The 27106-nt window shown below is 38.9% G+C and overlaps 1 protein-coding gene across 1 annotated transcript; it reads left to right on the forward strand.

The window, feature by feature from the left end:
* Positions 1 to 21: 21 nt before the first annotated feature.
* On the forward strand, positions 22 to 26836 carry LOC110441620 (glioma tumor suppressor candidate region gene 2 protein-like; the record flags this gene model as incomplete). Its single annotated transcript, XM_021484813.1, has 14 exons — positions 22 to 180; positions 11344 to 11417; positions 12399 to 12486; positions 12900 to 13084; positions 17695 to 17762; positions 18257 to 18352; positions 18597 to 18707; positions 20623 to 20787; positions 21072 to 21127; positions 22092 to 22211; positions 24632 to 24698; positions 26077 to 26153; positions 26499 to 26555; positions 26831 to 26836. Coding segments are annotated over exons 1-14 (1295 nt in total), but the record flags the coding sequence as incomplete, so codon positions are not given.
* Between the last annotated feature and the right edge of the window lie 270 nt (positions 26837 to 27106).

Consider the following 27106-nt stretch of genomic DNA (forward strand, 5'->3'; position numbering starts at 1 on the left):
GCACATTGCGTAAACGACCTTTCTGTCAAACGTTTGTGCGACCCTTCTAACAAGCATGGCTTCCAACGTGCCAGTCAAGAAAAGCAGGCTGGGGAAAAACAAGAAGAAAGCATGGAAGGCAATAGATGTAACAGAAGTCGAAGATGTTATGGAAGACGAACGAATGCAAGAAAGAACTGGGTATGCTTCGTGAAAGATATTTCAGTTAAAAACTGTTTTTACTACTCGATGGTTTGGGTTACAGCTAGCCCATGTAAAATATAATCACACTGTAAACATTACAGAACACATTTACCCCACATTTGTCAACATATACGATTTTGGTTTCTGTTTTCAAATCTAGAATAACAATTAGTCACCAACATTATTTCTTTACTAAAATATATTCCAGATCTAAAGATAATGAAACGTAAATAAAAACACTTTATAAAACATGAACAATTTCATTGTGATGAATGTACATATCGTAATCCTACCTTCGCTGATTTAGCATATTATTCAGGTTAGATACGTTGATCTGTTGGCGTTAATCATTTGTGTTATGTCTCCGTAATTCGAACGCTTAGAAGACAGATAGTTTTCGAGGTACAATCAAAACGTACAGGTGATTATACCTCACTCACCGCTAGGTGTCGCTAGGATAGCAAGAGGGTATAAATAGGCAGAATCCAGCGACAATCGGCCCAGTTCTGTTCTGATCTCGGCGTGTGTACAGCAGTGACAGATCGCAAGTACCTAATATATGCGAGACCGGCTTTGTGTTGGAAAGATAGAAGTGACTGAATAAGTCTTGCCTTGATCCACACACTGCCTGGAAGATATATTAAATAAACGATTGAGTGCTGTAGCGAGATACCGTTAGACAGAAGGTGTCACGGGCATAGGCTGTGCAGTGCTAGTCGCGACCAGGCTAGTCGTGACTAGGTATAGTCGTTGGTGCTAGTCGTGACTAGGGGTAGTCGCGACCAGGCTAGTCGTGACTAGGTATAGTCGTTAGAGCTAGTCGTGACTAGGGATAGTCGTGGTCATTAGAGAGTGCTGTAGTTGTATACTAGTATGAGGCTGTCGTGATCGGCGCGACTAGGTCATATAGCTAGGTAGCTGACTATAGGGCAACTATAGTGACTAGGGCTAGCCGCGACTAGGTAGTCGAGTTGTGTACTGCCTGGATTGTACGGTAGTGTGTGTAGTGTGTTATATTGATACAGAGCAGATAGCTTTGGTATTAGTTCTATAGTCGTGCAGTAATTATTCTGTTCATATCATGTATTAAGCATTAGGTAATAGGTATGCTGGTTACAAGGTAGTAACACATATTTGTATATATTTGCAACTGTAGTATAGTTATAATTAAGCTTACAGCACAGGGATCCTTAGAAGTGACTAGGGTACGGACCCCGGAACGTTACATAATTTTGGTGGCAGCGTGTGGGATCCCTGTGGTTAGGTTTCAGTATTATAATTTGTGTTTATTAGAATAAACCTGTACTGTTTTTATAGTCATACCTTATAGTTATTTGTATTGGTTTGTGAAGATGGCTAGCTATGTAGAGGATGATGTTCTCAGTCCATTAGAGGATGTCGAGGAAACTGTTAGCCAGAGAGGGGACGGGTCGTACCATGGTCGTACAAGCCCTATGACACCAGGGATAAAAAGGCATGTCCATTATTCAAAATCTACACCTCGTAGACCTAGGGACTCTGGTATTGCATCGAGTGATAGAACTAGAGGGGAATATACACAGCACATAGATGTTCCCAGGCTATCCTCAGATATGGCTGTTGATAAGGTTGAGGATGAAATCAGACAAATGAGGGCTGAGTTGTCTAGGTTACAGACAAAGAGTGAAGGTATTCTAAAACCGTCTCCAACTACAAGGCCATATACTGAAAGGAAATTGGACCACCCCAGAGAGAGAGCCCGTTCAAGAACAGAGCAGCTCCCTGACTATGTTGGTGACATTGATGGAGGTGGTCGAGATTGGGTGACACAAAGGAACTCTCAGAGACGTCGCAGGAGGCCAGTATATGAGCATGACAGCGGTAGTGAGGATGATGAAGAACAAGAGTATTCCAGAAAACCACGCAACACTCCAATGAAGGTCAGACATGTGAAGGCTGCAACATATGATGGTTCCACCTCATGGGTTGACTACAAATCTCATTTTGAGACTTGTTCCCGTATCAACAACTGGTCGGATTATGAAAAGGGTCTTTATTTGGCTGTTGCACTCAGAGGTCAAGCACAAGGCATCCTTGGGGACCTGGCCATATCAAAGCAAGAAGACTATAAGTCCCTGGTCAGCGCATTAGAAGAACGTTTTGCTCCTCCTAACCAAACAGAGTTATACCGGGTTCAACTCTTAGAGAGGCGACAGAAAGCAGCGGAAAGTCTGCCAGAGCTGGGACAAGCCATTAGACGGCTCGTAAACCTGGCATACCCGACAGTGCCCAGTGATGTGCGGGATACCTTGGCTAAGCAGCAATTCATTGAGGCTCTAGCTGATTCAGACATGAGAATTAGGATAAAACAAGGTAGACCTCAAACTCTGACAGACACTATACGGCTAGCTGTGGAACTGGAGGCCTACACTCGAGCTGAAAAGAAATGGAGTGATGGTAAAGCTCATCTGAGATCCACAAACACAGAGGACAGTCCTACTACAGAGAAGGCTAGTGTGACTACAGAGAAAGCTAGTCAGAACTCTGATATGTCTAGTCTATTAAAAGGCATACAACAGCAACTACAGTCCTTACAAGATGAGGTAGTGAAGCTGAAAGGAAGTAATAGGAATTCAAGTCAGCAAAGACCAAATAAAGACAAGGCTAGTCGAAAAACTTGCTACTATTGCAATGAGGAGGGTCATTTTCGCAGGAATTGCCCGAAGTTGAAAAATCAGGCAACCACTGACAATGGAGCAGATAAGCCAGTGGCGAAGCGAGTTAGAACTCGGAGAAGACGGAAACAGACTGAACAGAAGGCTAATATAGGAGTCTCATCAGCTGTTCATGAAGCTGGCATGTATATTAAGACTGACATACATGGTGCCAAGGCAAAGTTGTTGGTCGATACAGGGGCAACCATAACTTTGATTTCTGAAGATCTGTATAACCACATTTCTCCGGCGGCTAGACCCGAGTTAAAGCAGATAAGTAAAGAGGTCTTGACAGCAAGTGGAGACAAATTACCAATCCTCGGACAAGGGAGGTTTAACATCAGATTGGAGGACGACACAAACCTACTGGTAGAAGCGGTTGTTGCGAAACTCACCACAGATGGCATTCTAGGTCTTGATGTTATGATAGAGAGAAATGTAACTCTGGATATGGCCAAGGGTTGTCTTACCTTAGATGGAGTGCATGTTGAGGCTAAATATGAGGGAACTATGGGTTGTTTCCGAGTGTGTACAACTGAGAAGATTGTAGTACCAGCAAAATCAGAGGTCATAGTCTCTGGAAAGGTGTGTGTGCCTGATGGTAAGGCCATGCAGGGGAACGCCTTACTAGTGGAAGGATTTGAATCTTTTTTGAAGAGCGACCGTGCTATCATTGGTCGTTCACTGGTGGACAATACAGCTACAGTGCCTGTACGCATGATGAATACCTCAGAGGAAGATAAGTTGATCTATCCTGGCACTTCCATAGCACAAGTTAGTGCAATTCAGAGTGTAGTAGAGGAAATAGAAGGAAAACAGCCTCACAAAAATAACAGCTTAAGAGAGGACCTGGCTAAACTACTAGAAGCATCGAAAACAAACCTCACCGGCCAACAATACGAGGAGCTGAGACATCTTGTGCAAAAGTATGAAGGATTGTTTGCTGCATCAGATGAGGACTTGGGGCGAACAGATGTCGTGAAGCATAAGATCAATACTGGAGATGCTCGTCCGATAAAACAGCCTTTACGACGTATCCCAGGCAATATGGGACCAGAAGTTGACAAACAAGTGCAGAACATGCTCGACCGAGGTATTATAAAGAAATCCTCTAGTCCTTGGAGCTCAGGCATTGTTTTGGTCAAGAAAAAGGATGGGACAATGCGGTTTTGCGTAGATTACAGACGACTTAACGCTGTCAGCATTCCCGATGCATACCCTCTGCCTCGTATTGACGAGACACTAGATCAACTAGCTGGATGTTCATGGTTTTCGACACTAGACCTGAACTCTGGATACTGGCAGGTAGAGTTGGATTCGGAGGACCGTGCCAAAACCGCATTCGCCACTCGCACAGGGTTGTACGAGTTCCAAGTTATGCCCTTTGGTTTAAATTCAGCCCCAGCAACATTCGAACGATTAATGGAGACTGTACTGGCAGGACTACAGTGGCAGGTGTGCCTCATATACCTTGATGATGTCATTATTGTGGGAAGATCATTTGAGGAGATGATGGACAATCTCGAAAAAGTATTTGACCGATTGTTAGCTGCTGGGTTGAAATTGAAAGCTAGGAAGTGCCTTCTATGTGCAAAAGAGGTTCTATACCTAGGGCATGTCATTTCAGAGTCAGGTGTTTCAACAGATCCTGCGAAAACAAGAACGGTGGAGCAATGGCCTGTTCCTGTCAATGTGCGAGAGGTGCGCTCTTTTCTTGGATTCTGTAGCTATTATCGAAGGTTTATTAAGGATTTTGCTAAAATTGCCAAGTGCCTTCACAAACTCACAGAAAAAGGACGAACATTTGAGTGGAGTTCCTCTTGCCAGGAAGCATTTGAGACTCTTAAGAGGTTGTTGGTAAAAGCACCTGTCCTTGCGCATCCAGACTTTACCAAGGAGTTTATACTAGATACCGATGCGAGCAATGACGCTATCGGTGCAGTGCTGTCTCAGATAGTGGATGATGTTGAGAGGCCAGTAGCATTCGCCAGTCGGACTCTTACTAAAGCAGAGCGAGGGTATTGCGTGACCAGAAAGGAACTGTTGGCAGTTGTATACTTCACCAAGTACCTGCGCCATTACCTGTATGGAAGAAGGTTCACAGTACGGACAGACCATAGTTCGCTTCGTTGGCTGCTGAACTTCAAAGATCCCGAAGGACAGATGGCTAGGTGGCTACAAGTGCTGAGCTCATATGACATGACCATCGTCCATCGACCTGGAGTCAAACATCAGAATGCTGATAGTCTCAGCCGGTTACCCTGCAGGCAATGTGGGTTCGAACCACAATGGGAAACCAAGATTGAGACCACAGATCAGGTTATGAGTGTACAAAACCCCAATGAATGTAACGAGATTGCTTCCCCAGAACTACCAGCAGATAGTGAAGAACTGTCTTTGTCACAGAAACAAGAGGCAGATGAGGATATTCAACTTGTTAGAACTTGGGTGCTTGACAAGAAACGACCACCATTCAACGCCATTGCTGGCAGGAATATCACCGTCCGATCATTATGGATGCAGTTTGAAGCTTTATTTGTCAAAGACAACCTATTGTACAGAGGGAGTTCTAGCGGAAATCCACAGGTTGTTCTACCACGAAAAGAACGAAGGACCGTCCTTTCTCATACGCATGACAACAAGACAGCCGGTCACTTGGGAATGAAGAAAACTCTAGCAAAGATTAGACAAACGTTTTACTGGCCTGGGCTTAAAGGCGATGTCAAACGATATGTAGCTGGATGTGTACCGTGTTGTCGAGGAAAGTCTCCTACCAAAGCAAAAAGAGCCCCAATGCAAATGGTCAAAGCAGGGTTTCCTATGGAACGATTAGGAATAGACATCCTCTGTGAATTACCCCAAACCGACCAAGGAAACAGACACATATTGGTGATATCAGATTATTATACCAAGTGGACTGAATGCTTCGCCATGAGGGACATGGAAGCCAAGACTGTTGCAAGAATTCTGGTTGAAGAAGTAATTTGTAGGTTTGGTGTACCCAGCACCATTCATTCAGATCAGGGTTCTCAATTCGAGAGTGCTCTTTTCCAGGAAATGTGCAAGCTCTTAGAGATTAAGAAAACACGAACGACCCCTTACCACCCAAAGTCGGATGGAATGGTCGAACGATTTAACAAAACGTTAGTCAACATGTTAAAAGGTTTTGTTAATGACCAACAAACCGACTGGGACCTGCACTTACCATACGTGACTATGGCTTACAGGTCAGCTGAACATGAAACAACGGCCAACACCCCAAACTTCATGATGTTGGGCAGGGAGACCAGCACCCCATTGGATATCCAGTATTCAATGCCTCGGGATATCAAAGTCATACCCCAAAATATGTGGGCTTGGCGGCTGAAAGAGAAGATGGAGGATGCCCATCATATGGTGAGACAGCATGTGAAAGGAGCCATGTTGAGACAGAAGAAGAATCATGACTCCAAGCTGTCCTGGCAGAACTTCAAACCAGGCAATGAAGTTTTTGTGTTCTTTCCGAATGTAAAGGTGGGACGAAGTCACAAGTTATCAAGTCGGTGGAGAGGACCGTACAAGGTGCTGACTAAATTGACAGACGTCACCTACAGAGTGCGTTGCGGACGCAAGGGGAAGTCACAGGTCATCCATGCAGACCGTATGAAGTTACGAGAGGGTCAGGTCATGAGCGGTGAAAATACCCAAGAAGCGAGAGGGTTAAGGGATCGACAAACACAGGTCGATGAGAGTTGTTTCAGCTACTTGAAAGTAGGGGATGCTGCGTCATCTAGAGAAATGAATGGGAGTGTGATGGAAGATGCTCATATGGAGGTGGAGAATGATGTGAATAACAGTGGTTCAGTCAGAAATGGAGAGAAAACGTTTGAGAACAACTCCAGGCAAACACGCACTCGACGACCACCTCAGTGGCATTCTAGTTACACTTCAGAATATTAGGTAGATCAGACTATTTGTGTTATCACTATATGAGGGTAACATTTGCTGTTGTAGAAGAATCATAGTGTATATTTTTGATTGATGTCATTACATCTTGGAGAGTTCAGTACCAGAGTTGTTTTATTTTTATAACGCGAGGACGCGTTGTTCTCGGAGGCGTGGGTAATGTGATGAATGTACATATCGTAATCCTACCTTCGCTGATTTAGCATATTATTCAGGTTAGATACGTTGATCTGTTGGCGTTAATCATTTGTGTTATGTCTCCGTAATTCGAACGCTTAGAAGACAGATAGTTTTCGAGGTACAATCAAAACGTACAGGTGATTATACCTCACTCACCACTAGGTGTCGCTAGGATAGCAAGAGGGTATAAATAGGCAGAATCCAGCGACAATCGGCCCAGTTCTGTTTCGATCTTGGCGTGTTCACAGCAGTGACAGATCGTAAGTACCTAATATATGTGAGACCGGCTTTGTGTTGGAAAGATAGAAGTGACTGAATAAGTCTTGCCTTGATCCACACACTGCCTGGAAGATATATTAAATAAACGATTGAGTGCTGTAGCGAGATACCGTTAGACAGAAGGTGTCACGGGCATAGGCTGTGCAGTGCTAGTCGCGACCAGGCTAGTCGTGACTAGGTATAGTCGTTGGTGCTAGTCGTGACTAGGGGTAGTCGCGACCAGGCTAGTCGTGACTAGGTATAGTCGTTAGAGCTAGTCGTGACTAGGGATAGTCGTGGTCATTAGAGAGTGCTGTAGTTGTATACTAGTATGAGGCTGTCGTGATCGGCGCGACTAGGTCATATAGCTAGGTAGCTGACTATAGGGCAACTATAGTGACTAGGGCTAGCCGCGACTAGGTAGTCGAGTTGTGTTCTGCCTGGATTGTACGGTAGTGTGTGTAGTGTGTTATATTGATACAGAGCAGATAGCTTTGATAATAGTTCTATAGTCGTGCAGTAATTATTCTGTTCATATCATGTATTAAGCATTAGGTAATAGGTATGCTGGTTACAAGGTAGTAACACATATTTGTATATATTTGCAACTGTAGTATAGTTATAATTAAGTTTACAGCACAGGGATCCTTAGAAGTGACTAGGGTACGGACCCCGGAACGTTACATAATCACTGTTCCCACTCACAGGCACCTAAAAATTTGTTACAGCTATATTTGGACCTAAACTAAGGTGTTCAGAGTAATTTTACATGTTTTAGGGGTTTAGATCGACTTTCAGTAAAAATGACACCCCCCAATGTCTGAATGATCATATATATATATACTGTGAAGGGAGAAAAGCTCTTGATGTCGAAATGTCAACCCCACCTAACCTTCTTGCCTTGCATCAAAAACAACATTTCTAGTTGATTTACAGAAAAATCCTTAGTACCGTTGGAAAGATTGATAATTTTTTCTTTTAAAAACCTCCTCTATGCAAGTAAAATGTATTCTCCTTCCGCAAACATGAACTACGACGTGACGATTTCCCTCTTTTCTGATTGCTCAGTGTCAGGTAATTTCGGTAACTAGACGAAAGTCGTTTCGGGACATGTCAAAAAATAATGGAGAATAGAGTGAATTGAAATCATATTATTACAATATCAAACAAGGAACCTATCAATAATGAAAGAAATTGAATGTTAAATTTCAGTTCCTCTCTCAGGGCTCAGGCTAAACTTTTTAAACCACTAGGCACTGTGCCTAGTGTCATGAAAAATTCACTCAGCACTCCAGAAATTTTACTGTACACCTGAGATTATGAAAAATTTCAATAAATATTTTTAATTAATTTATACAGTTACTCTGTTAATTATTGTTAGTACATATAAATTGTAATCTACAACTGTCTAGTCAGAGTCTGATGACAAACTGTCGGTGTCATGATCATTATCTGACTCATACGCTTCCAGCAAACATGGGGGAGCCTGGGAGAGAGCTGTTCCTCCAGTTCAAAACCCTGAGGGCCATCTGGTTGTTCAGCAGCTGGTAGCTGAGGTTTTATACCAGATCTGACGGTGGGCTGCTCAGTGACAACACGTCTGTACTTGGCATTGCCCAATAACTAGCAACATATGTTTGATTTCCATTCATCAAATATATCGTGTCAACACTGTACCTTTTGTGAAAAAGGGGTGAAGTTTTACTTCCATCTTTCGTTTCGATTAGTTACGGAACATTATGTAGTCTAGTTCCCTACTGCGATTGCTGCAGTCGGGCCCAGCAGTACATTGTTCAGGACGCTTTGATTCAAGCGCTCAGGTGATCTTTATGACAAGCATGAAAACGGCATGTTTTACGTTGTTTACTTCTGATGCTGTGACGAAAGTTACTTGGTAAAAAGTGTTCCATTGATTATCCATCACAATATTTAGGCGACAGATCTGGTGTATGTTTCAGTAATATTGACTCGGCACCGGGACGAGTGTGGTTGTAAATTCCACTAGTCCTTTTCATTTTTCACCCGGTAAGGACGAGTGGCCGGGTGGTTAGCCTGAGCCCTGTCTCTGTATTTGATAATGATACTAGTTTCACCAGGTAACAACACACGTACACTGTCAATCGGGTAAAGGTTGGTAGGTATCCCCTCAAGCTCTAGCAATCTGGTAACACTAATGATCCCAGGCACGGGTAGGTCGTGACGCAGGTCATAGTCTAAAACCATGCTTTTGTATTTACAGGACTTTATATGAAACGGGAGGGAAATGTAATTTATAAGTGAAAATTTTATATGTCCTGAAACGATTTGATTAAGTCCCGAAACATCTTATGTTATGTCCCGAAACGTCTTGTTTTTCCTCAAGATTGAAATGAGAATCCAAGATTCTACATGTATGCTCACTGTTAGTGATTTGATTGGTCTATACTTTAAAAAAATTGGGCAATTGCTAAGTTAAGATTATCGAAGATCTACTCGGAGGTCAAAGCTGGACAATTATAATTAACCTACAATGTAACTGTAACATTGTCATGTCAATTTCCTTTTCTCTTTAATCAAAGTAATACTCTTGAGACCACAGTTATGCAGAATTACATAACAGTTTCCAGATTAGTCATGTATTATCTGCAAGGTGGCATGTACATGGACTATGAGTCTGTCATTTATAAAATCTAAGGCCAAAGGGTGCTACAGTTAATGTAATGTAATTTACTAATGATTTACTATCATGATTATCAATATTTGCTGATGGTATCTTATATATTAACTCTATTGATTTTCATAATTCTAGATCTTGAAGACTGTTTTTTTTAGAAGCAGTCTTGTAGAGCATTGACAAAATTTTAAGCTAAAACACGAATCAAGTAGTTTGCTTTTAGTTGTGAATTTTCAGTATCATTGTAATATAAATTTTGTTTTTATGTGTAGAAAAATATGTCCTGTCAACATAACATATACATGAATAATTGCAGTTTTCAGGCAAGTGTAAATATAGCAAAGAAAATTGGTCAGTTCCATACTGTGAAGAAACTTTTAACTTCAACATTTGATTTATACACAACAAAACACGCAAGAACAGTTTAACCTGTTTATTACACTACAGTTATAATACATACAAGCTTCAAGGTTGGCGTATCAGGGGCTACTCACTCTATACCAAAACAACTAAACTTACTTATAGAATATTTTAAAATTTAAAGAATCTGGACCCTGAGGTGTCCCAGAGTAGCTAGCTACATGATCGACCAAGACTCCAAAGATACAGAGAAGCAACTAGACCCTGGTCGATTCCAGAGAAGCTACTAGACTCTGCGAGCGACCCTGGAGAAGCTCATGAGAAATATAATATTCAACGACTAGCTAGACCCTCAACGGTATGAGAGAAGCTGAATATGTTAGCTAGACCCTCAACGATATGAGAGAAGCTGAAACATACTGTCATAAAATACTATAATATTATTATGAGATTGAGGGTAGAATTCCCCAAGAATTAAATCCCAACGAATTAAATGCCTGTTGGATTCCAAAATAAAACTAAGAGTGAGTAGCCCAGACAATAAAAACAAAATCAAGAGACCAACCGGGCTGACATTTATATGACAGCTTAAGGGTATAGCAACACCAAAGCACACAAAATAATGTTATAGCATACATATATGTTACTACAATCATATATAAGTACAGATTATATATATATATATATATATATAGCATGAATGAACAGTACAATTAGAGGAGTTGAAGGGGATGGCGGGTGGGAATGCACAACAATCTCCTTCAATGACTCAGAAAACTATGCTGTGGGGGCTCAAAAATCTTTCTCTCAGCGGACGCTGATTGGTCAATCAGCAGCATCCCTCTAATCTCATTAACATATACATATACATGCTAATTGGCAGCTACATATATACACATACACAACCTACGTTACATAAAAACAGAAAACATAGGCAGCAAGGAAAACTTGTTGTATAAAAACTATAATTTAATATTCAAATATCAAATTATCATAATGTTTAGAACTGGTGTACACTGTTTGACTGTTTGATACTTTTACACTGTTTGACTGGTTGATACTTTCTTTCAGTGGTCTTGTTGCAGAGAAGGCAGATGACCAGTTGTTCGTGGTTGACAAAGATGCTTTTGATCCCAAGGAAAATGGTAATATTTATAAAAGTAACTTCTAAATCAAACTTGGAAATACGTCTGTGATATACATGTAAAATGTGCTTGACTTTGAGACATTCTATCTGATTGGCTCTAATTTTAGTGTAATAAGCGATACAATTTCATAGCATCATCATTTCGCTTGAAGTAAAAGCAGCAGGTCAATATGGAAAGGCAATAGCGCCTAGACAGTAATAATAATTGGCATTTTTACAGCAGTACTGTTCTTCCCCGGGAAATTTAAGCTATATATATATGCCCCAAATAGCTGGATGCCGTCGATTACTTTTTATTTTACATACAGTTAGTTGTGTGAACTGATTTTCTGTACTTATTTACAGTTAACTCATATCAGATGTCCTAGATGTATAAATAATTGTTTGTGTTATGTATACATTTTTGTGTGTTTTATGTATAACTGCATTTATCTTTTAGATAATTGTTCACATTATGTGAAATAATTGTTTGCATTATATGTATAAATAATTGTTTGCATGAATGATTCTTGAATTCAAGATAAATTCTTAATGCAAAAACAAATGCCAAAAGTAGGTATCAACAGTAGAGTATTCCCTTCCAAAATAAAGAGAGCAAATCAGAGAGATGTTATTAATATAAATAAGAATTTGAATGCATCACACGAAAGAACGCTTTGATTTTGTATTACAAAATTGAATCATTTTGAATAAACATGAAAGTCCCCAATCATTGAAAAATATCATCAAGTTTTTCCTACTAGAAAGGAATAATGATTTACCTTTCAAGGAAGAAATGTCATTCTATATTCAGTGCTGTCCAACCATTCGACATGAAACTGTAACATTAAGCAAATCTAGTACCACAACAATAGTTCTGCTTGTTTGATACACTAGACATGAACATACTTTTATAGCTGAATGAGATTCCTGATATTTAGTTGAGGGTAGATAGAAATTGGTTAACAAACATTTTGTTTTCTAAAACCTTTCATTTCAGACTCAAAGTATCAAAAGAAAAACAGAAAAAGAGCACTGAAGTGCCATTCCAGCCTAGAACCTGACCCCAACATAAAGGCTATATCTATGTAAGTTTCAACTCACAGTTCATGTAATGTGTTTGCCAGCTGCACAGTATTACATAAGAGAATTTCAATACTGATTATATTGTTGTTTCATTGCATTGATGGAAACTACTTTTAATCTTTTGTGTAGTGCCTTGTCCATTTTGTTATAAATTAGTTTAAATTAATCCCCATGAAATATGGCTAACCCATAGAAAACAGAACTACAGTATTGTATAAGATATATTTGTATTAGAACTATTTGTATCGGTCCTGGAAAATATTAAGAAAGTTCTATCATCACATTATGGAATTTTTGTTTCAAAGAAATATATATTTTTAACAGTATTTAAGACTTGGACATGGTCTGAGACCATAACATGTTTGGAGATATCTCAAGATACATGTTAAAAATTAAAACATGTCAATAATTTCAGCTCCCACAATATAAGGAAAATACAACCCGAAGTAGAAAGACTAAGCAGAAAGATAAAAAGTGGTAAACAGACATTAACAGAGAAACAAGCAGTAAAACAGCGTAAAACAAGAAACCAACAAAGGGCAGAGGCCCGCAGAAACAAAAATAAAGTACCGGTAGCCAACTATGACTTGTGGGAGACAGGTAAGGACATTTATAATTACCTGAGAGATTGATTGATTGATTGATTGATAGGTTTTACGTCCACTTCACTACCGAGTCGTTTGGTTATCCAGCAGACGAAGAAAAGAAAGGAAAATGAGTAGAAGGGATAAAGTATGGAGTAAAGAGTAGAAGAGGGATTAGGTTAGAGAAGGAACCGTCTATCCTATATATATTAACTGTATAAGTCTAGTTTTTGGAATATGGCTCCTATGCCTAATAATGCCTTAACCTAACACTCGTCGTACAGTGTCACCAAGTCTGGACCAGAAGTGAGGTACCGTGCCGGCGTCAACTTTTTACTTTAAACAACTTCTTCTCAATAACGAAAAGGTCCAGGGTACTGATATTTGGCCTGTATCATGCTGGGATGAAGGGCTACAAAGTTTGTTCAAAGGAATGACCTTGACCAACTTTCAAGGTCACTGGGGTCCGATGTCTTAAAATCTTCAAACAACTTCTTCTCAATAACTAAAAGGCCCAGGGTACTGATATTGGGCCTGTAGCATGCTGGGATGAAGGGCTACCAATTTTGTTAAAATGTATGACCTTGACCAACTTTCAAGGTCACTGGGGTCAGATGTCTTAAAATCTTCAAACGACTTCTTCTCAATAACCAAAAGGCCCAGGGTACTGATATTGAGCCTGTTACATGCCGGGATGAAGGGCTACCAAGTTTGTAAAAATGAATGATCTTGACCAATTTTCAAGGTCAAAGGGGTCAAATGTCTTAAAATCTTCAAACAACTTCTTCTCAATAACTGAAAGGCCCAGGGTACTGATATTGGACCTGTAGCATGCTGGGATGAAGGACTACCAAGTTTGTTCAAATGAATGACCTTGACCAACTTTCAAGGTCAAAGGGGTCAAATGTCGTAAAATCTTCAAACGACTTCTTCTCAATAACCAAAAGGCCCAGGGTACTGAAATTAGGCCTGTAGCATGCAGGGATGAAGGACTACCAAGTTTGTTCAAATGAATGACCTTGATCTACTTTCAACCTGATGTCCTTGTTTTCGACATTCAAGGTCACAGGCGTCATATGTTTAAATCTTTTAATAGGTTCTTATGAATCAAATACTGATATTCTGCCTGTAGCTGTATTTTAGTCCACTTTTAAGATTACAAGTGTGAGATTAATACCAGGTGAGCGATGCAGGCCCATTGGGCCTCTTGGTTTATTTTTTGTTGTCCGTTCGAAGTACTCCACTCTTTATCGTTTGTCACTGAGAATATACCTGACTGTATTTGTTCCAATGTCACCTTTCTTAAAATCATCGACTTGTCTTTCACTTAATTCTGCTCATCGTTCCGACATTTATGAATTTTAGTGTATAGTGTGATTATTAGTATCGGTTTATTATTATGGACCGGAGAGTGGTTGGGGATGATTGGAAGGGTGGGTGGGTGTTGGTTGTGGGATGGTACTTTGTTTTTTTTTCCTGTTTTTTTAGCTCACCTGGTCCTAAGGACCATCGTGAGCTTATGCCATACCGCAGCGTCCGTCGTCCATCCATCAACTTTTCCTTTAACTCTTTCCGTACCGTTGTCGTGTACACACGACAACAATATGTCATCCTGCTCCCCGTTGTCGTGTACAGACGACAAAATAAAGGGCCATCTCATCCCCGTTGTCGTGTACACACGACAAGAGACTTTGATGTAACCTGCCTGATGTTTAGTTGGTTATCACACGAGACTGTCGGGGGAAAAAACAATCAATTGTCGATAAAATCAGAACCCATCAGTTTGGATTAAATGATTTTATTTGTGCAGAGTAAACTTTTTTATGATGTGACTTAATGTTTTCGTATTTGCCGCAAGAAGTTTGCGTTTGGTGTCTAAAATGTATACAAGATGGCGGCAACTTAATTCGATACGAACACTCGTAAATTCATCATCAGATATTTGTTGAGACTTATGGAAGTAAATTTGAATATTCTAATATAAGTCTTGATGAAATCTACTTGTATTTAGAAAAAAATCAACAACTCCGCATTCGTAACCATAATCAATCCCCATTTCAAACCTGCAATACAACGCTGTGTTAAATACAAGGAATCGTATCGTTTATTGCCAGACAAATGTCGATTTCTCAGTCATAATCAGCTGCCAGTTAGTCATTATGCTGCGAAAATGAAGAAGAGTTTGTCTATGAACCAGAACATGAAACAATAACAATATTTGTTCACGGTTACCTGTTTAATTCTTGCGGCAGTTACACCTTGTCTAAAAAGTACATTAATAATCGGCCATTGTGTTATATGCGCGGGGACGAGTCTAATAAGTACATCCGGTACGGAATCCGGACCGGAGTTGCGGTACGGAAAGAGTTAAAACGCTACTAGTCCTGAACGGCCAAGTAGATTTTGACTAAATTTAGTCTAGAGTATCCTTAGGCCAAGGGGACTCAATTTTGTATACACTGTGGGTGTGGCCCCCCTGGGGGCAGAGGGGCGGGGCCCAATAGGGGAAATAGAGGTAAAACCTTGAAAATCCTTCTTCTACCGTAGGGATTAAAGGGTTTTATCCTAATTTAGTCTGGAGCATCCTTGGGCCAAGGGGACTTAATTTTGTATAAATGGTGGGTGTGGCCCCCCTGGGGGCTGGGGGGCGGGGCCCAATAGGGGAAATATAGCAAATTCTTTAAAATCCTTCTTCTGTAGGAATGCAAGGATTTGTTTCATATTTGGTCTGAAGCATCCTTGGGTGAAAGGGAACCAATTTTGTATAAACCATGGGTCTGGCCCGCCTGGGGCCTGAGAGGTGGGGCCCAATAGGGGAAACATAGCAAATTATTCTTCAAAATCATTCTTCTTCTGTCGGAAGGAAAGGATTTGTTCCATATTTGGTGTGGAGCATCCTTGGTTAAAGGGGAACTAATTTTGTATAAACGGTGGGTCTGGCCCCCCTGGGGGCTGAGGGGCGGGGCCCAATAGGGGAAATATAGCAAATTCTTTAATATCCTTCTTCTGTAGGAATGGTGTTTTTTTTTACCATATTTGGTCTGAAGCATCCTTGGGTGAAGGGGAACCAATTTTGTATAAACCGTGGGTCTGGCCCCTCAGGGGCCTGAGGGGCAGGCCCAATAGGGGAAACATAGCAAATTATTCTTTAAAATCCTTCTTCTTCTGTAGGAATGAAAGGATTTGGTCCATATTTGGTGTGGAGCATCCTTGGGTAAAGGGGAACCAATTTTGTATAAACGGTGGGTGTGGCCCCACTTGGACCTGAGGGGCGGGGCCCAATAGGGGAATAGAAGTAAAACCTTTATAATCCTTCTTCTACCAAATGGATTGAGGGATTTTATCCTAATTTAGTCTGGAGCATCCTTGGACAAAAGGGACTCAATTTCGTATAAACAGCGAGTGTGGCCCACCTGGGGACAGAAGGGAGGGGCCCAATAGGGGAAACATAGCAAATTCTTCAAATACCTTCTTCTGTACGAATGACAGGATATTGTCCAAATTTGGTGTGAAGCATCATTGGGTGAAGGGGAACCAATTTTGTATAAACGATGTGTCTAACCCCCCTGGAGGCAGAGAGGCGGGGCCCAATAGGGGAAATAGAGGTAAAACCAAAACTGTTTACGCCGAATGAGCGAGAGGACCTATTTTATGGGTCGTATTATACAGTTTATAGTGGTATTACAGTTCTATCCTGATTTATATCCACCGTTTAAGCTTTGTACAGTCGAAAAATGGTGAACCGCTTCAGGTTGTACATCGCTCCCCGACGGTACATATATATGTATTCATGTGTATGTGTACATGTATACATATATATATAATGTTATACTCGATTAGACATAAGATTGCTGTTGGGTGGAAGACTCGTCCTTTTTAAAAACGGAACATCCCGCACGTGGTCAGAACACATATGTTGCAGCTTTCTTACATTAACAGGAAGTGAAATGTTTTAGGTTTTGAATGATTAATTAGAGTTTTGAATATTAATTTAGTTTGTTTATTATTTTGAGTGATTGGATATTGTTGTTATTACACTATTATAATTAGCTGTGTCAGATAAACAGGTATTGATTACCTGAGAGGGAGGAAAGAAGGTTATATACTATGGAAGGGGACATACTAAGATTTCTATTTTGGAGGGGTAAGAAATGGGACAGCATCTTCCTTGAAGAAAAAATGAAAAGATATATACTTGTTTGAAAGGGGGGGGGGACTCAGAAGGAAGGTGACAGGATCTTCCAGGAAAGGAAAGATTTTGTAAGGATACATATTTGAAAGGGATAACTACCTGGATGGAAAGGGGACAGGATCCTCCAGGGAGGGGAAATGTAAGGATATATATTTGGGAGGAGGAGGAAAAGGATCAGGATCTTCCTGGGAGGGGACATGCAGGGATGAACATGTTACAGTGTCATTGGGAGAGGCGAATGTAAGAAGGAGGAAAGGAGCAAAATCTCTCAGGGAATGGAAATATACCTGGTACTTGTTGTTTGTGAAATATTACCATGGATATTTGAAACTGAACACTTCACTACAATCCAGTCACATTAAATTACAGAAATGTATTGTGCACTGTTAAAGCTTTAATACATGTATGTTTTTGGCTATGTCTTGTTTAAACAGATGTAAATGATGACAACAGGAATGAAGACCCCCATTACTGTGTGGTCACAAAGAGGAGAAGAATCAATGTAAGTAGCAATATATCAACTCTTACAATCTCTTGTTACTGTAAGTACATTGTAGTCAGCTGCTTATATCATAGCATTGTCATCCATGACAATGGTTGTGTGATAACTCTGGAAATGAATGTTTGATTTTCATAAAACATTCTATGTATACCTTTAGTATCTATTACCTGCAGAAAATGGATTTTAAATTAAATCTGAAAACAAGCATGGCCACTTGAATTAGCCATCTTAGGTATTTTCCATTAAGCTTTCTTTTATAATCCTGAATGCAATGCTTCGATTTTCATGAAAGCAAATAATATAATATATAAATACATATAAATACCGAATGTAGTGAATGCAATGACAGTTAAACAATTTGAGTATGAAAGAGATTAATTAATTCTTTAAATTTGACATAAAGTCTGTTGTTTAGAGTTAATGTTTCTATGTACCTCTCCTTCCTCAACCTTTAAGGTATATATGATATAATGACTTGTTTGTTTCAATCGTAGGTACCTAAACACTACACTGAGAAGCCATCAGAAGTATCCAGTGTACAAGTCCCTGACCCTGGAGCCTCCTACAATCCCTCATACGAAGATCATCAGGTGAAACAGTTTACTAAACAGAACAAACTTTATTTTTCCAACCTCATGTCAAAATTGGCACAAAAACCAGAATATACGTTTGTTGTCAATGACGCCATTTGTAATTGAAATGTAATGTGGCCTCTATAAAATTCATACCAACACACTATAGTTTCACAAAGGGTCATCATGTGACTATTTTTGGCCAATGAATGAACTGCATGCTTGTCCGAGTTGCAGCTAACAAATTTGTTGTCCTATCCAGAACTTGCTGGCCAAGGCCCTTGATGTAGAGGTAAAGCGAGAGAGAAAAGAGCGGAAACTTTACAATGCTGTAGAAGCTAAGTTCAGGACAATCTCCGCAACAGAGCTAGAGGTAGGTGGTTAAACACAACCATACTTAACTTCATGTTACAAAATGTTCTTAAAGGATGTTATGTAAAAAAGTTAGGGAAAATAGTTTCTGTATAAAATGAATCGATGTTTCATAAAAGTATATTTGAACAATTTATATGAAAAGTTATAGATATGATGGTTTTGTGTTTAACTTTTCTGTTGATATTAAGCACCAGATCATGGTGTATTTTTTCTGCAACCAATTTTTAGCTCACCTGGTCCGAAGGACCAAGGTGAGCTTATGCCGTACCGTGTTGTCCGTCGTCTGTACGTCAACAATTTCTTCAAACGACTTCTTCTTCTTAACCACTGATTGGAATTTGACTAAATTTGACTGGAAGCATCCCTTAGTAGTGGGGATTAACATTTTACAAATGGTGGAGCTGACCCCCCAGGGGGCTTAGGGGTGGGGCCAAAAGGGGGCAATTTGGCTATATTGATATAAACGACTTCTACTGTGGAACTAGGCGATAGATATATATGATATTTGATTGGACGTATCACTAGGTAGTGGGGATTCAAAATTGTACAAATGGTCAGGCTGACCCCCCATGGGGCTGAGGGGCGGGGCCAAAAGGGGGCAATTTGGCTATATTGCTTTTAGTGACTTCTTCTCTGGAACTAAGAGATCTATATCAACCATATTCGACTGGAAGCATCCCTAGGTAGTGGGGATTCAAAATTGTACAAATGGTGGGGCTTACCCCCCAGGGGGCTGAGAGTTGGGGCCAAAAGGGGGCAATTAGGCTATATTGCTATGAACAACTTCTTCTGTAGAACTATGCACTGGATATAAATCATATTTGGTCGGAAGCATTCATGGAAAGTGGGGATTGAAAATTGTACAAATATTGGGGGGTTGACCCCCCTGGGCTAAGGGGTGGGGCCAAAAATAGTTTATTACCTGAAAATGGTTGAAATCCCCACCCTATAACCATATATACAGTTGCTGAGTATAAAGAGAAGAATGCACATATGCTTCCAGGATGGCCTTGGGGTCTGCCCCACCCTTGGAGACTTAACTCCTGGGTCATAACTTTGAAACTGTTGAGATCCCCACCCCAAAACTATATATACAACTGTTTTGCATATAGAGACAAATGCTGTTATGATATTATAATTGACCCTGGGATCTGCCCCACCCTTGCAAACTTAACCCCTGGGTCATAACTTTGAAACGGTTGAGATCCCCACCCCAAAACTATATATACAACTGTTTTGCATATAGAGACAAATGCTGTTATGAGATATTATAATTGACCCTGGGATCTACCCCTCCCTTGCAATCTTAACACCTGGGTCATAACTCTGAAACGGTTGAGATCCCCACCCCAAAACTATAGAAAGTATACAATTGTTTGGCATAAAGAGACAAATGCTGTCATGATATTAGAATTGAGCCCGGGATCGCCCCCATCCTTGCAAACTTAACCCCTGAGTCATAACTTTGAAACGGTTGATATCCCCACGCCAAAATTATATATACAATTGTTGGGCATAAAGAGACAAATGCTGTCATGATATTAGAATTGACCCTGGGATCTGTCCCACCCTTGCAAACTTAACCCTGGGGTCATAACTTTGAAACAGATGAGATTCCCACCCCAAAACTATATATACAAATGCTGGGCATAAAGAGACAAATGCTGTCATGATATTAGAATTGACCCTGGGGTTTGGCCACAACCCTAGGGACCTAAACTTGCTGGGCATAAACATGTTACAACGTTTGGTCTTAGGGTCTGGCCCATTCCCTTGGAACTTATAAGGATAATATTTTGCCATGATTGCTTAGATATCCAGGTGAGCGATACAGGCCCTCTGGGCCTCTTGTTAAATTAGTCTTTTGATATTATTTAATCAACACTTTATTTTACCATGCCAATAATTTACAGGAGAATCTTAGAGCTGAAATGACGTCAGGACTGAACGAGGAAGAGGAAGAGCAGGTTGAGTTTACGGAGGAGGAGCTTGAAAAACTGTCTGTGGCTCCGCCCATCCGCAGGGAGGACAAGAAAACCAAAGTCCAGAGAAACAAGGAGAAAAGTAATAAAGAAAAGGTATAATGATGGAGGTTGTGATACACTCTCATAATCCGTTAAACAATAGTATAGGCGATTATTTAACATAAAGTGAAAAATATTCATTAGGTACTGCAGTTAACTTTTTATTATGCATTCACAAAATTTAATTTATCCCTTGCCAAAGAAGCCTGTTGATATCATTCTGACTATTGACTACATTGAACTACAGAGATATTTCTTTTTGCATGATCTTTGATCATGAGAATTGAATGACATTTATAAAAAAAAATATCAAGATTTTACTTGCTGATCTGTTTCAGGAACACAGTAAACTAAAAGAGAAATCAGTTAAATCAAGAGAAAAGGAATTCTTCAGGTAAAAATGAGAGCGCATTTTGTTGAACAAAGTACAATTTTTTCTCCAGGAAAAACGCAACTTATTTGCCACACTTGAATAATCCTCGTACCTTGTCTTTTGCTATTGGAAATACATTACATTATACTCAATTTTAGAACAGATGACATGGAAATATTCCTGATGACTTGCAAAGATGTCAATATGGCCTTATTAGCATCATTATTCGAAAGAGTACTTGTAAAAGAGCCTGTTAGCCTGGTAAAAGCTCTGGCGAAACTAAATTGGCTCCTTTTAGCACTCATATGGGGGATTTAAAACACGGCATTCGATATAGCACACACATGGGGGATTTAAAACACGGCATTCGATATAGCACACACATGGGGGATTTAAAACACAGCATTCGATATAGCATGCACATGGGGAATTTTAAAACACGGCATTCGATATAGCACACACATGGGGAATTTAAAACACAGCATTCAATATAGCACACACATGGGGAATTTAAAACACAGCATTCAATATAGCACACACATGGGGAATTTAAAACACAGCATTCAATTGATCAGCAGTTGCACAATTTATATTAAAAATACTCTTTTTTATGTAAATGAAAATGACACATAATTTTGTGCAGTAAAAGATTGTTTTTTTTTTAAATTAAAATATAATAATAAGACAAGATATTAAATTGGTGTATTGATGTAAAAAATGACAGAAAACCATAGTGCACTCTTAACATAAACCGCTCTCTTGTCAAATCCTTAAATATAAATTTTAACAAAATTTGTATTTTTTGGAATTAAATTTAGCTCTGCAACAGAAGTAGTCACTGATTTCTGTGACTACTGTACTAAAACTGATTCTCATGTTGTATACCTTAGGATTACCCCATAGTAGTGAGACAGTTATATTGTAGCCTAGCCTGTTGTTGTAGTCTTCTTTATTACTTATGCTGTCTGTAATGATATTTAAACAGATTAAAGGGCATCAAGGCTGAAATAAAGGCAAGGGAGAAGGACCTGGCAGGGAGGGCGAAACTTAAGAAAGAACGACATGAAAATGAAGGCATGAATACTCGAAAGTTGGGGAAGGTCAAGTATCCTTGACAACATTGAAAAATCTCGGTATAATTTTACAGGCCCTAAATGTAATACAAATATACACTAACACTGGTATGTAAGGTACAATTGTAGGATCAGTACAGCTGTAAGATAACTACCTGGTCACCCACCAACCATATTACAAATATATACTAACACTGGAATGTAAGGTACAATTGTAGTATCCGTACAGCTGTAAGAGAATTACCTGGTCACCCACCAACCATATTACAAATATATACTAACACTGGTCTGTAAGGTACAATTGTAGTATCATTACAGCTGTAAGATAATTACCTGGTCACCCGCCAACCATGTTACAAATATATACTCACACTGGTATGTAAGGTACAATTGTAGTATCAGTCCAGCTGTAAGATAATTATCTGAGTTTGTGTTTGCTTCAAAAGGCATTGGTAGGAATGTTGGTACCTGAAGTTCTGAAGGCCTGAATTAAAATAAAGTCAACAGAAACTACAAAAGTAAATGACCTTGACTTTGGCTAGATTGTAAGGTACAATTGTAGTATCCGTACAGCTGTAAGATAATTACATGGTCACCAACCAACCATGTTACAAATATACACTAACACTGGTATGTAAGGTACAATTGTAGGATCAGTACAGCTGTAAGATAACTACCTGGTCACCCACCAACCATATTACAAATATATACTAACACTGGAATGTAAGGTACAATTGTAGTATCATTACAGCTGTAAGATAATTACCTGGCCACCCACCAACCATGTTACCAATATATACTAACACTGGTATATAAGGTACAATTGTAGTATCAGTCCAGCTGTAAGATAATTATCTGAGTTTGTGTTTGCTTCAAAAGGCATTGGTAGAAATGTTGGTACCTGAAGTTCTGAAGGCCTGAATTAAAATAAAGTCAACAGAAACTACAAAAGTAAATGACCTTGACTTTGGCTAGATTGTAAGGTACAATTGTAGTATCAGTTCAGCTGAAAGATAATTACCTGGTCACCCGCCAACCATGTTACAAATATATACTCACACTGGTATGTAAGGTACAATTGTAGGATCAGTACAGCTGTAAGATAATTGCCTGGTCACCCACCAACCATGCTACAAATATACACTAACACTGGAATGTAAGGTACAATTGTAGTATCCGTACAGCTGTAAGAGAATTACCTGGTCACCCACCAACAATGTTACAAATATATACTTACACTGGTATGTAAGGTACAAGTGTAGTATCAGTACAGCTGTAAAAAAATTACCTGGTCACCCACCAACCATGCTACAAATATACACTAACACTGGTCTGTAAGGTACAATTGTAGTATCAGTCCAGCTGTAAGATAATTACCTGGTCGCCCACCAACCATGTTACAAATATATACTAACACTAGTATGTAAGGTACAATTGTAGGATCAGTACAGCTGTAAGATAACTACCTGGTCACCCACCAACCATATTACAAATATATACTAACACTGGAATGTAAGGTACAATTGTAGTATCAGTTCAGCTGAAAGATAATTACCTGGTCACCCGCCAACCATGTTACAAATATATACTCACACTGGTATGTAAGGTACAATTGTAGGATCAGTACAGCTGTAAGATAATTCCCTGGTCACCCACCAACCATGCTACAAATATACACTAACACTGGTCTGTAAGGTACAATTGTAGTATCCGTACAGCTGTAAGATAATTACCTGAGTTTGTGTTTGCTTCTAAAGGCATTGGTAGAAATGTTGGTACCTGAAGTTCCGAAGGCCTGAATTAAAATAAAGTCAACAGAAACTACAAAAGTAAATGACCTTGACTTTGGCTAGATTGTAAGGTACAATTGTAGTATCCGTACAGCTGTAAGATAATTACCTGAGTTTGTGCTTGCTTCAAAAGGCATTGGTAGAAATGTTGGTACCTGAAGTTCTGAAGGCCTGAATTAAAATAAAGTCAACAGAAACTACAAAAGTAAATGACCTTGACTTTGGCTAGATTGTAAGGTACAATTGTAGTATCATTACAGCTGTAAGATAATTACCTGGCCACCCACCAACCATGTTACCAATATATACTAACACTGGTATGTAATGTACAATTGTAGTATCAGTACAACTGTAAGATAATTACCTGGTCCCCCACCAACCATGTTACAAATATACACTAACACTAGTATGTAAGGTACAATTGTAGGATCAGTACAGCTGTAAGATAACTACCTGGTCACCCACCAACCATGCTACAAATATACACTAACACTGGAATGTAAGGTACAATTGTAGTATCAGTACAGCTGTAAGATAATTACCTGAGTTTGTGTTTGCTTCAAAAGGCATTGGTAGAAATGTTGGTACCTGAAGTTCTGAAGGCCTGAATTAAAATAAAGTCAACAGAAACTACAAAAGTAAATGACCTTGACTTTGGCTAGATTTGAAGAAGCAGAGATTGAAATAAAATTAAGCGAGGAACTGGCTGGGCCTCTCAGACTTCTGAAGGTAAGAATTGATGGGTCTTTGATGTTTTCAAGTACACACATATATATAGGTGATAAAAAAATGAAAAGTCAATGTGTTAAATGTTTGAATACAAGATAAGTTCGCCATTTATTAAAGCTTAATTCATATTGATTTTGCGCTATGATATGAACACATATTTTGTTGAAAAAGATATCAAAATAATTGTAATCAGTATATATAGAGGTTACACAACGAGTGGTTGTTGAATATGGTATTTATTTCGCTCGAGTTAGTTAATTTTCAAAAGTTACAAAAGACACGAGCTTTAGCGAGTCGTGTGATCTGTTTCTACCACAATCTCATGATCAGTCGGAAATAACATACACACATGTGTTTGTTGACAAGGCTGGCGTAGTGATATGACCCATATATAAAAAGTCACTCATTAATATTCAAAAACAACTTCTTTTTTACAAATTTAATAATTGTCAAAATTAATGTTTCGGCAACAACTTCATGAAAAAGTATAATAGATGAACGACTTTAAATATTGAGAGTAGCAGTATTGCATTAATTTATATAAATTAACCACGTACGGACTATATGCGTGTAAGCATATCGTACGAAGTCTGCCTCCCGCCAAGTGACGAAGACGAACTCATCGCTGTCAATGTCGAAGACCATAGGTCTACGTTTCTTCTTGACGGTTCTATGGTTGACGTTTATAGTGAAAGTTCAGCCATAGTCAGGCCGTCCAAATAGCGATAACGGGACGTTTGGAGAACGAAATATTTTCCGACACTGACAGATCTTGTTTTGGTTTCACGACCTGGATATGTGACGGTGTGACGTCGAAACGATATCGAGCGTCTGTAGCAATTTTGCCTGAAACTAGCCATCAAATCTTTAAATATCATATTCTTTTAATATTGCCTTAATAACCCCCTTTTCCGCATAACCTCACAAAGTCACCAACATTTGTCAGATGTTGATAGCAGACGACGTAAACAAAACTTGGCAAAAAGCGCGTGGAAAAAGTCGTCCCGGTCAAAGTTCATCTCCTCGACCAATCAAAACTCTTGAAGGTCATATACCACGTGTGGTATATAACTCATATTTATCTAACAGTCTACGTGTTTATACAATGATCTGAGAGTGGAATAACACAGCGTATTGTGGTAGAAAAATTTATATACATTGTATAATATTAGATACAAGGATTGTTTTCCATTATATTAATTTATGGCATAATGAATTGAATAGTTGTGCACTCTGTTGTATAAATTGCTTCGCAGTTTTAATTAGAGAATAAAGCCATTTCTCAAAATTAGGCAGATTTTGCAGATTTTTTCAGGTTTTACCGTTCAATCTAAATGTAATACTAATAATGTATTTTATTTGATGTTGATTCTTACAGCCAGAAGGACATTTAATGGTTGACAGATTTAAAAGTTTACAGAAAAGAAATGTGATTGAACCAAGACTTGAAGCCAGGTATGAATAAAAGTTCTGTGATAAAAAAATAAATTCTTTGCATAATGAGAAATGTAACTGTAAGATAGAAACATGATGTAAAGAATGGAAACATTACTATGAGAAAGGAACTATAAAGTTATAAAATTTCTGTCGTGAAAGAAATGACCTAAAGACACAAAAAGTTACTGTAAAAAGTTATCAGAGCAAATTATAGATAAATATTCTTTTTGTTTATTACCCCTGGAATTGCAACCATAAAATGTATGATTATTTTATTTTAAGGTTAACAAAAGACTTCAATTATATAACATATCCAGATGTGTTTATTGTAAAATAACAAGTGCTTCTTTTTAATTTTTACAGCAAGAAGCAGAAATATAAACCGAAAAAATTCATGAAAAAAGGATACGAAATAGAAGAGTAAGATTATTTCAGATTTTTCCTAAATTTAAAGAAAAAATTGATACAAGAATTGAAATCTAGTACTTAAATATAATTTCTGTTTAGTATAAGAATATTTACATTATCTTAAAACAGCTACCAACCTGTTTAAATGTATAAAGGTCAAAGTTCAAGGTTTCAAAACAAGAACTCATTATACATGTAGCAAACATTCTGATGTAGTGTAGAAATTTGGAAGTGAACATTCTTTTTTTGTGATGGAGTTGACATTATTTTTTTTATTTTTTTTTCAGAATGGGGAAAAGATGAAACAAAAAAAAATCCATAATAAAGGGGAAAAAAACAGTCATTGATTTTTCATTGTTTTAATGTTGACGTTGGTACATTTATGTGTGGGATGATTCACAGTGACAATCCGCTACAGTTAAACGTGTTTACTACAAATAACATTGTACTGGCCAATCATACCTACCGGTATAACAAAGTCTAACATTATACTGGCCAATCATACCTACCGGTATAACAAATTTAACATTGTACTGGCCAATCATACCTACCGGAATAACAAA

This window comes from Mizuhopecten yessoensis, unplaced genomic scaffold (assembly GCF_002113885.1).
Source record: "Mizuhopecten yessoensis strain PY_sf001 unplaced genomic scaffold, ASM211388v2 scaffold716061, whole genome shotgun sequence".
Taxonomy (NCBI): Eukaryota; Metazoa; Mollusca; class Bivalvia; order Pectinida; family Pectinidae; genus Mizuhopecten; species Mizuhopecten yessoensis.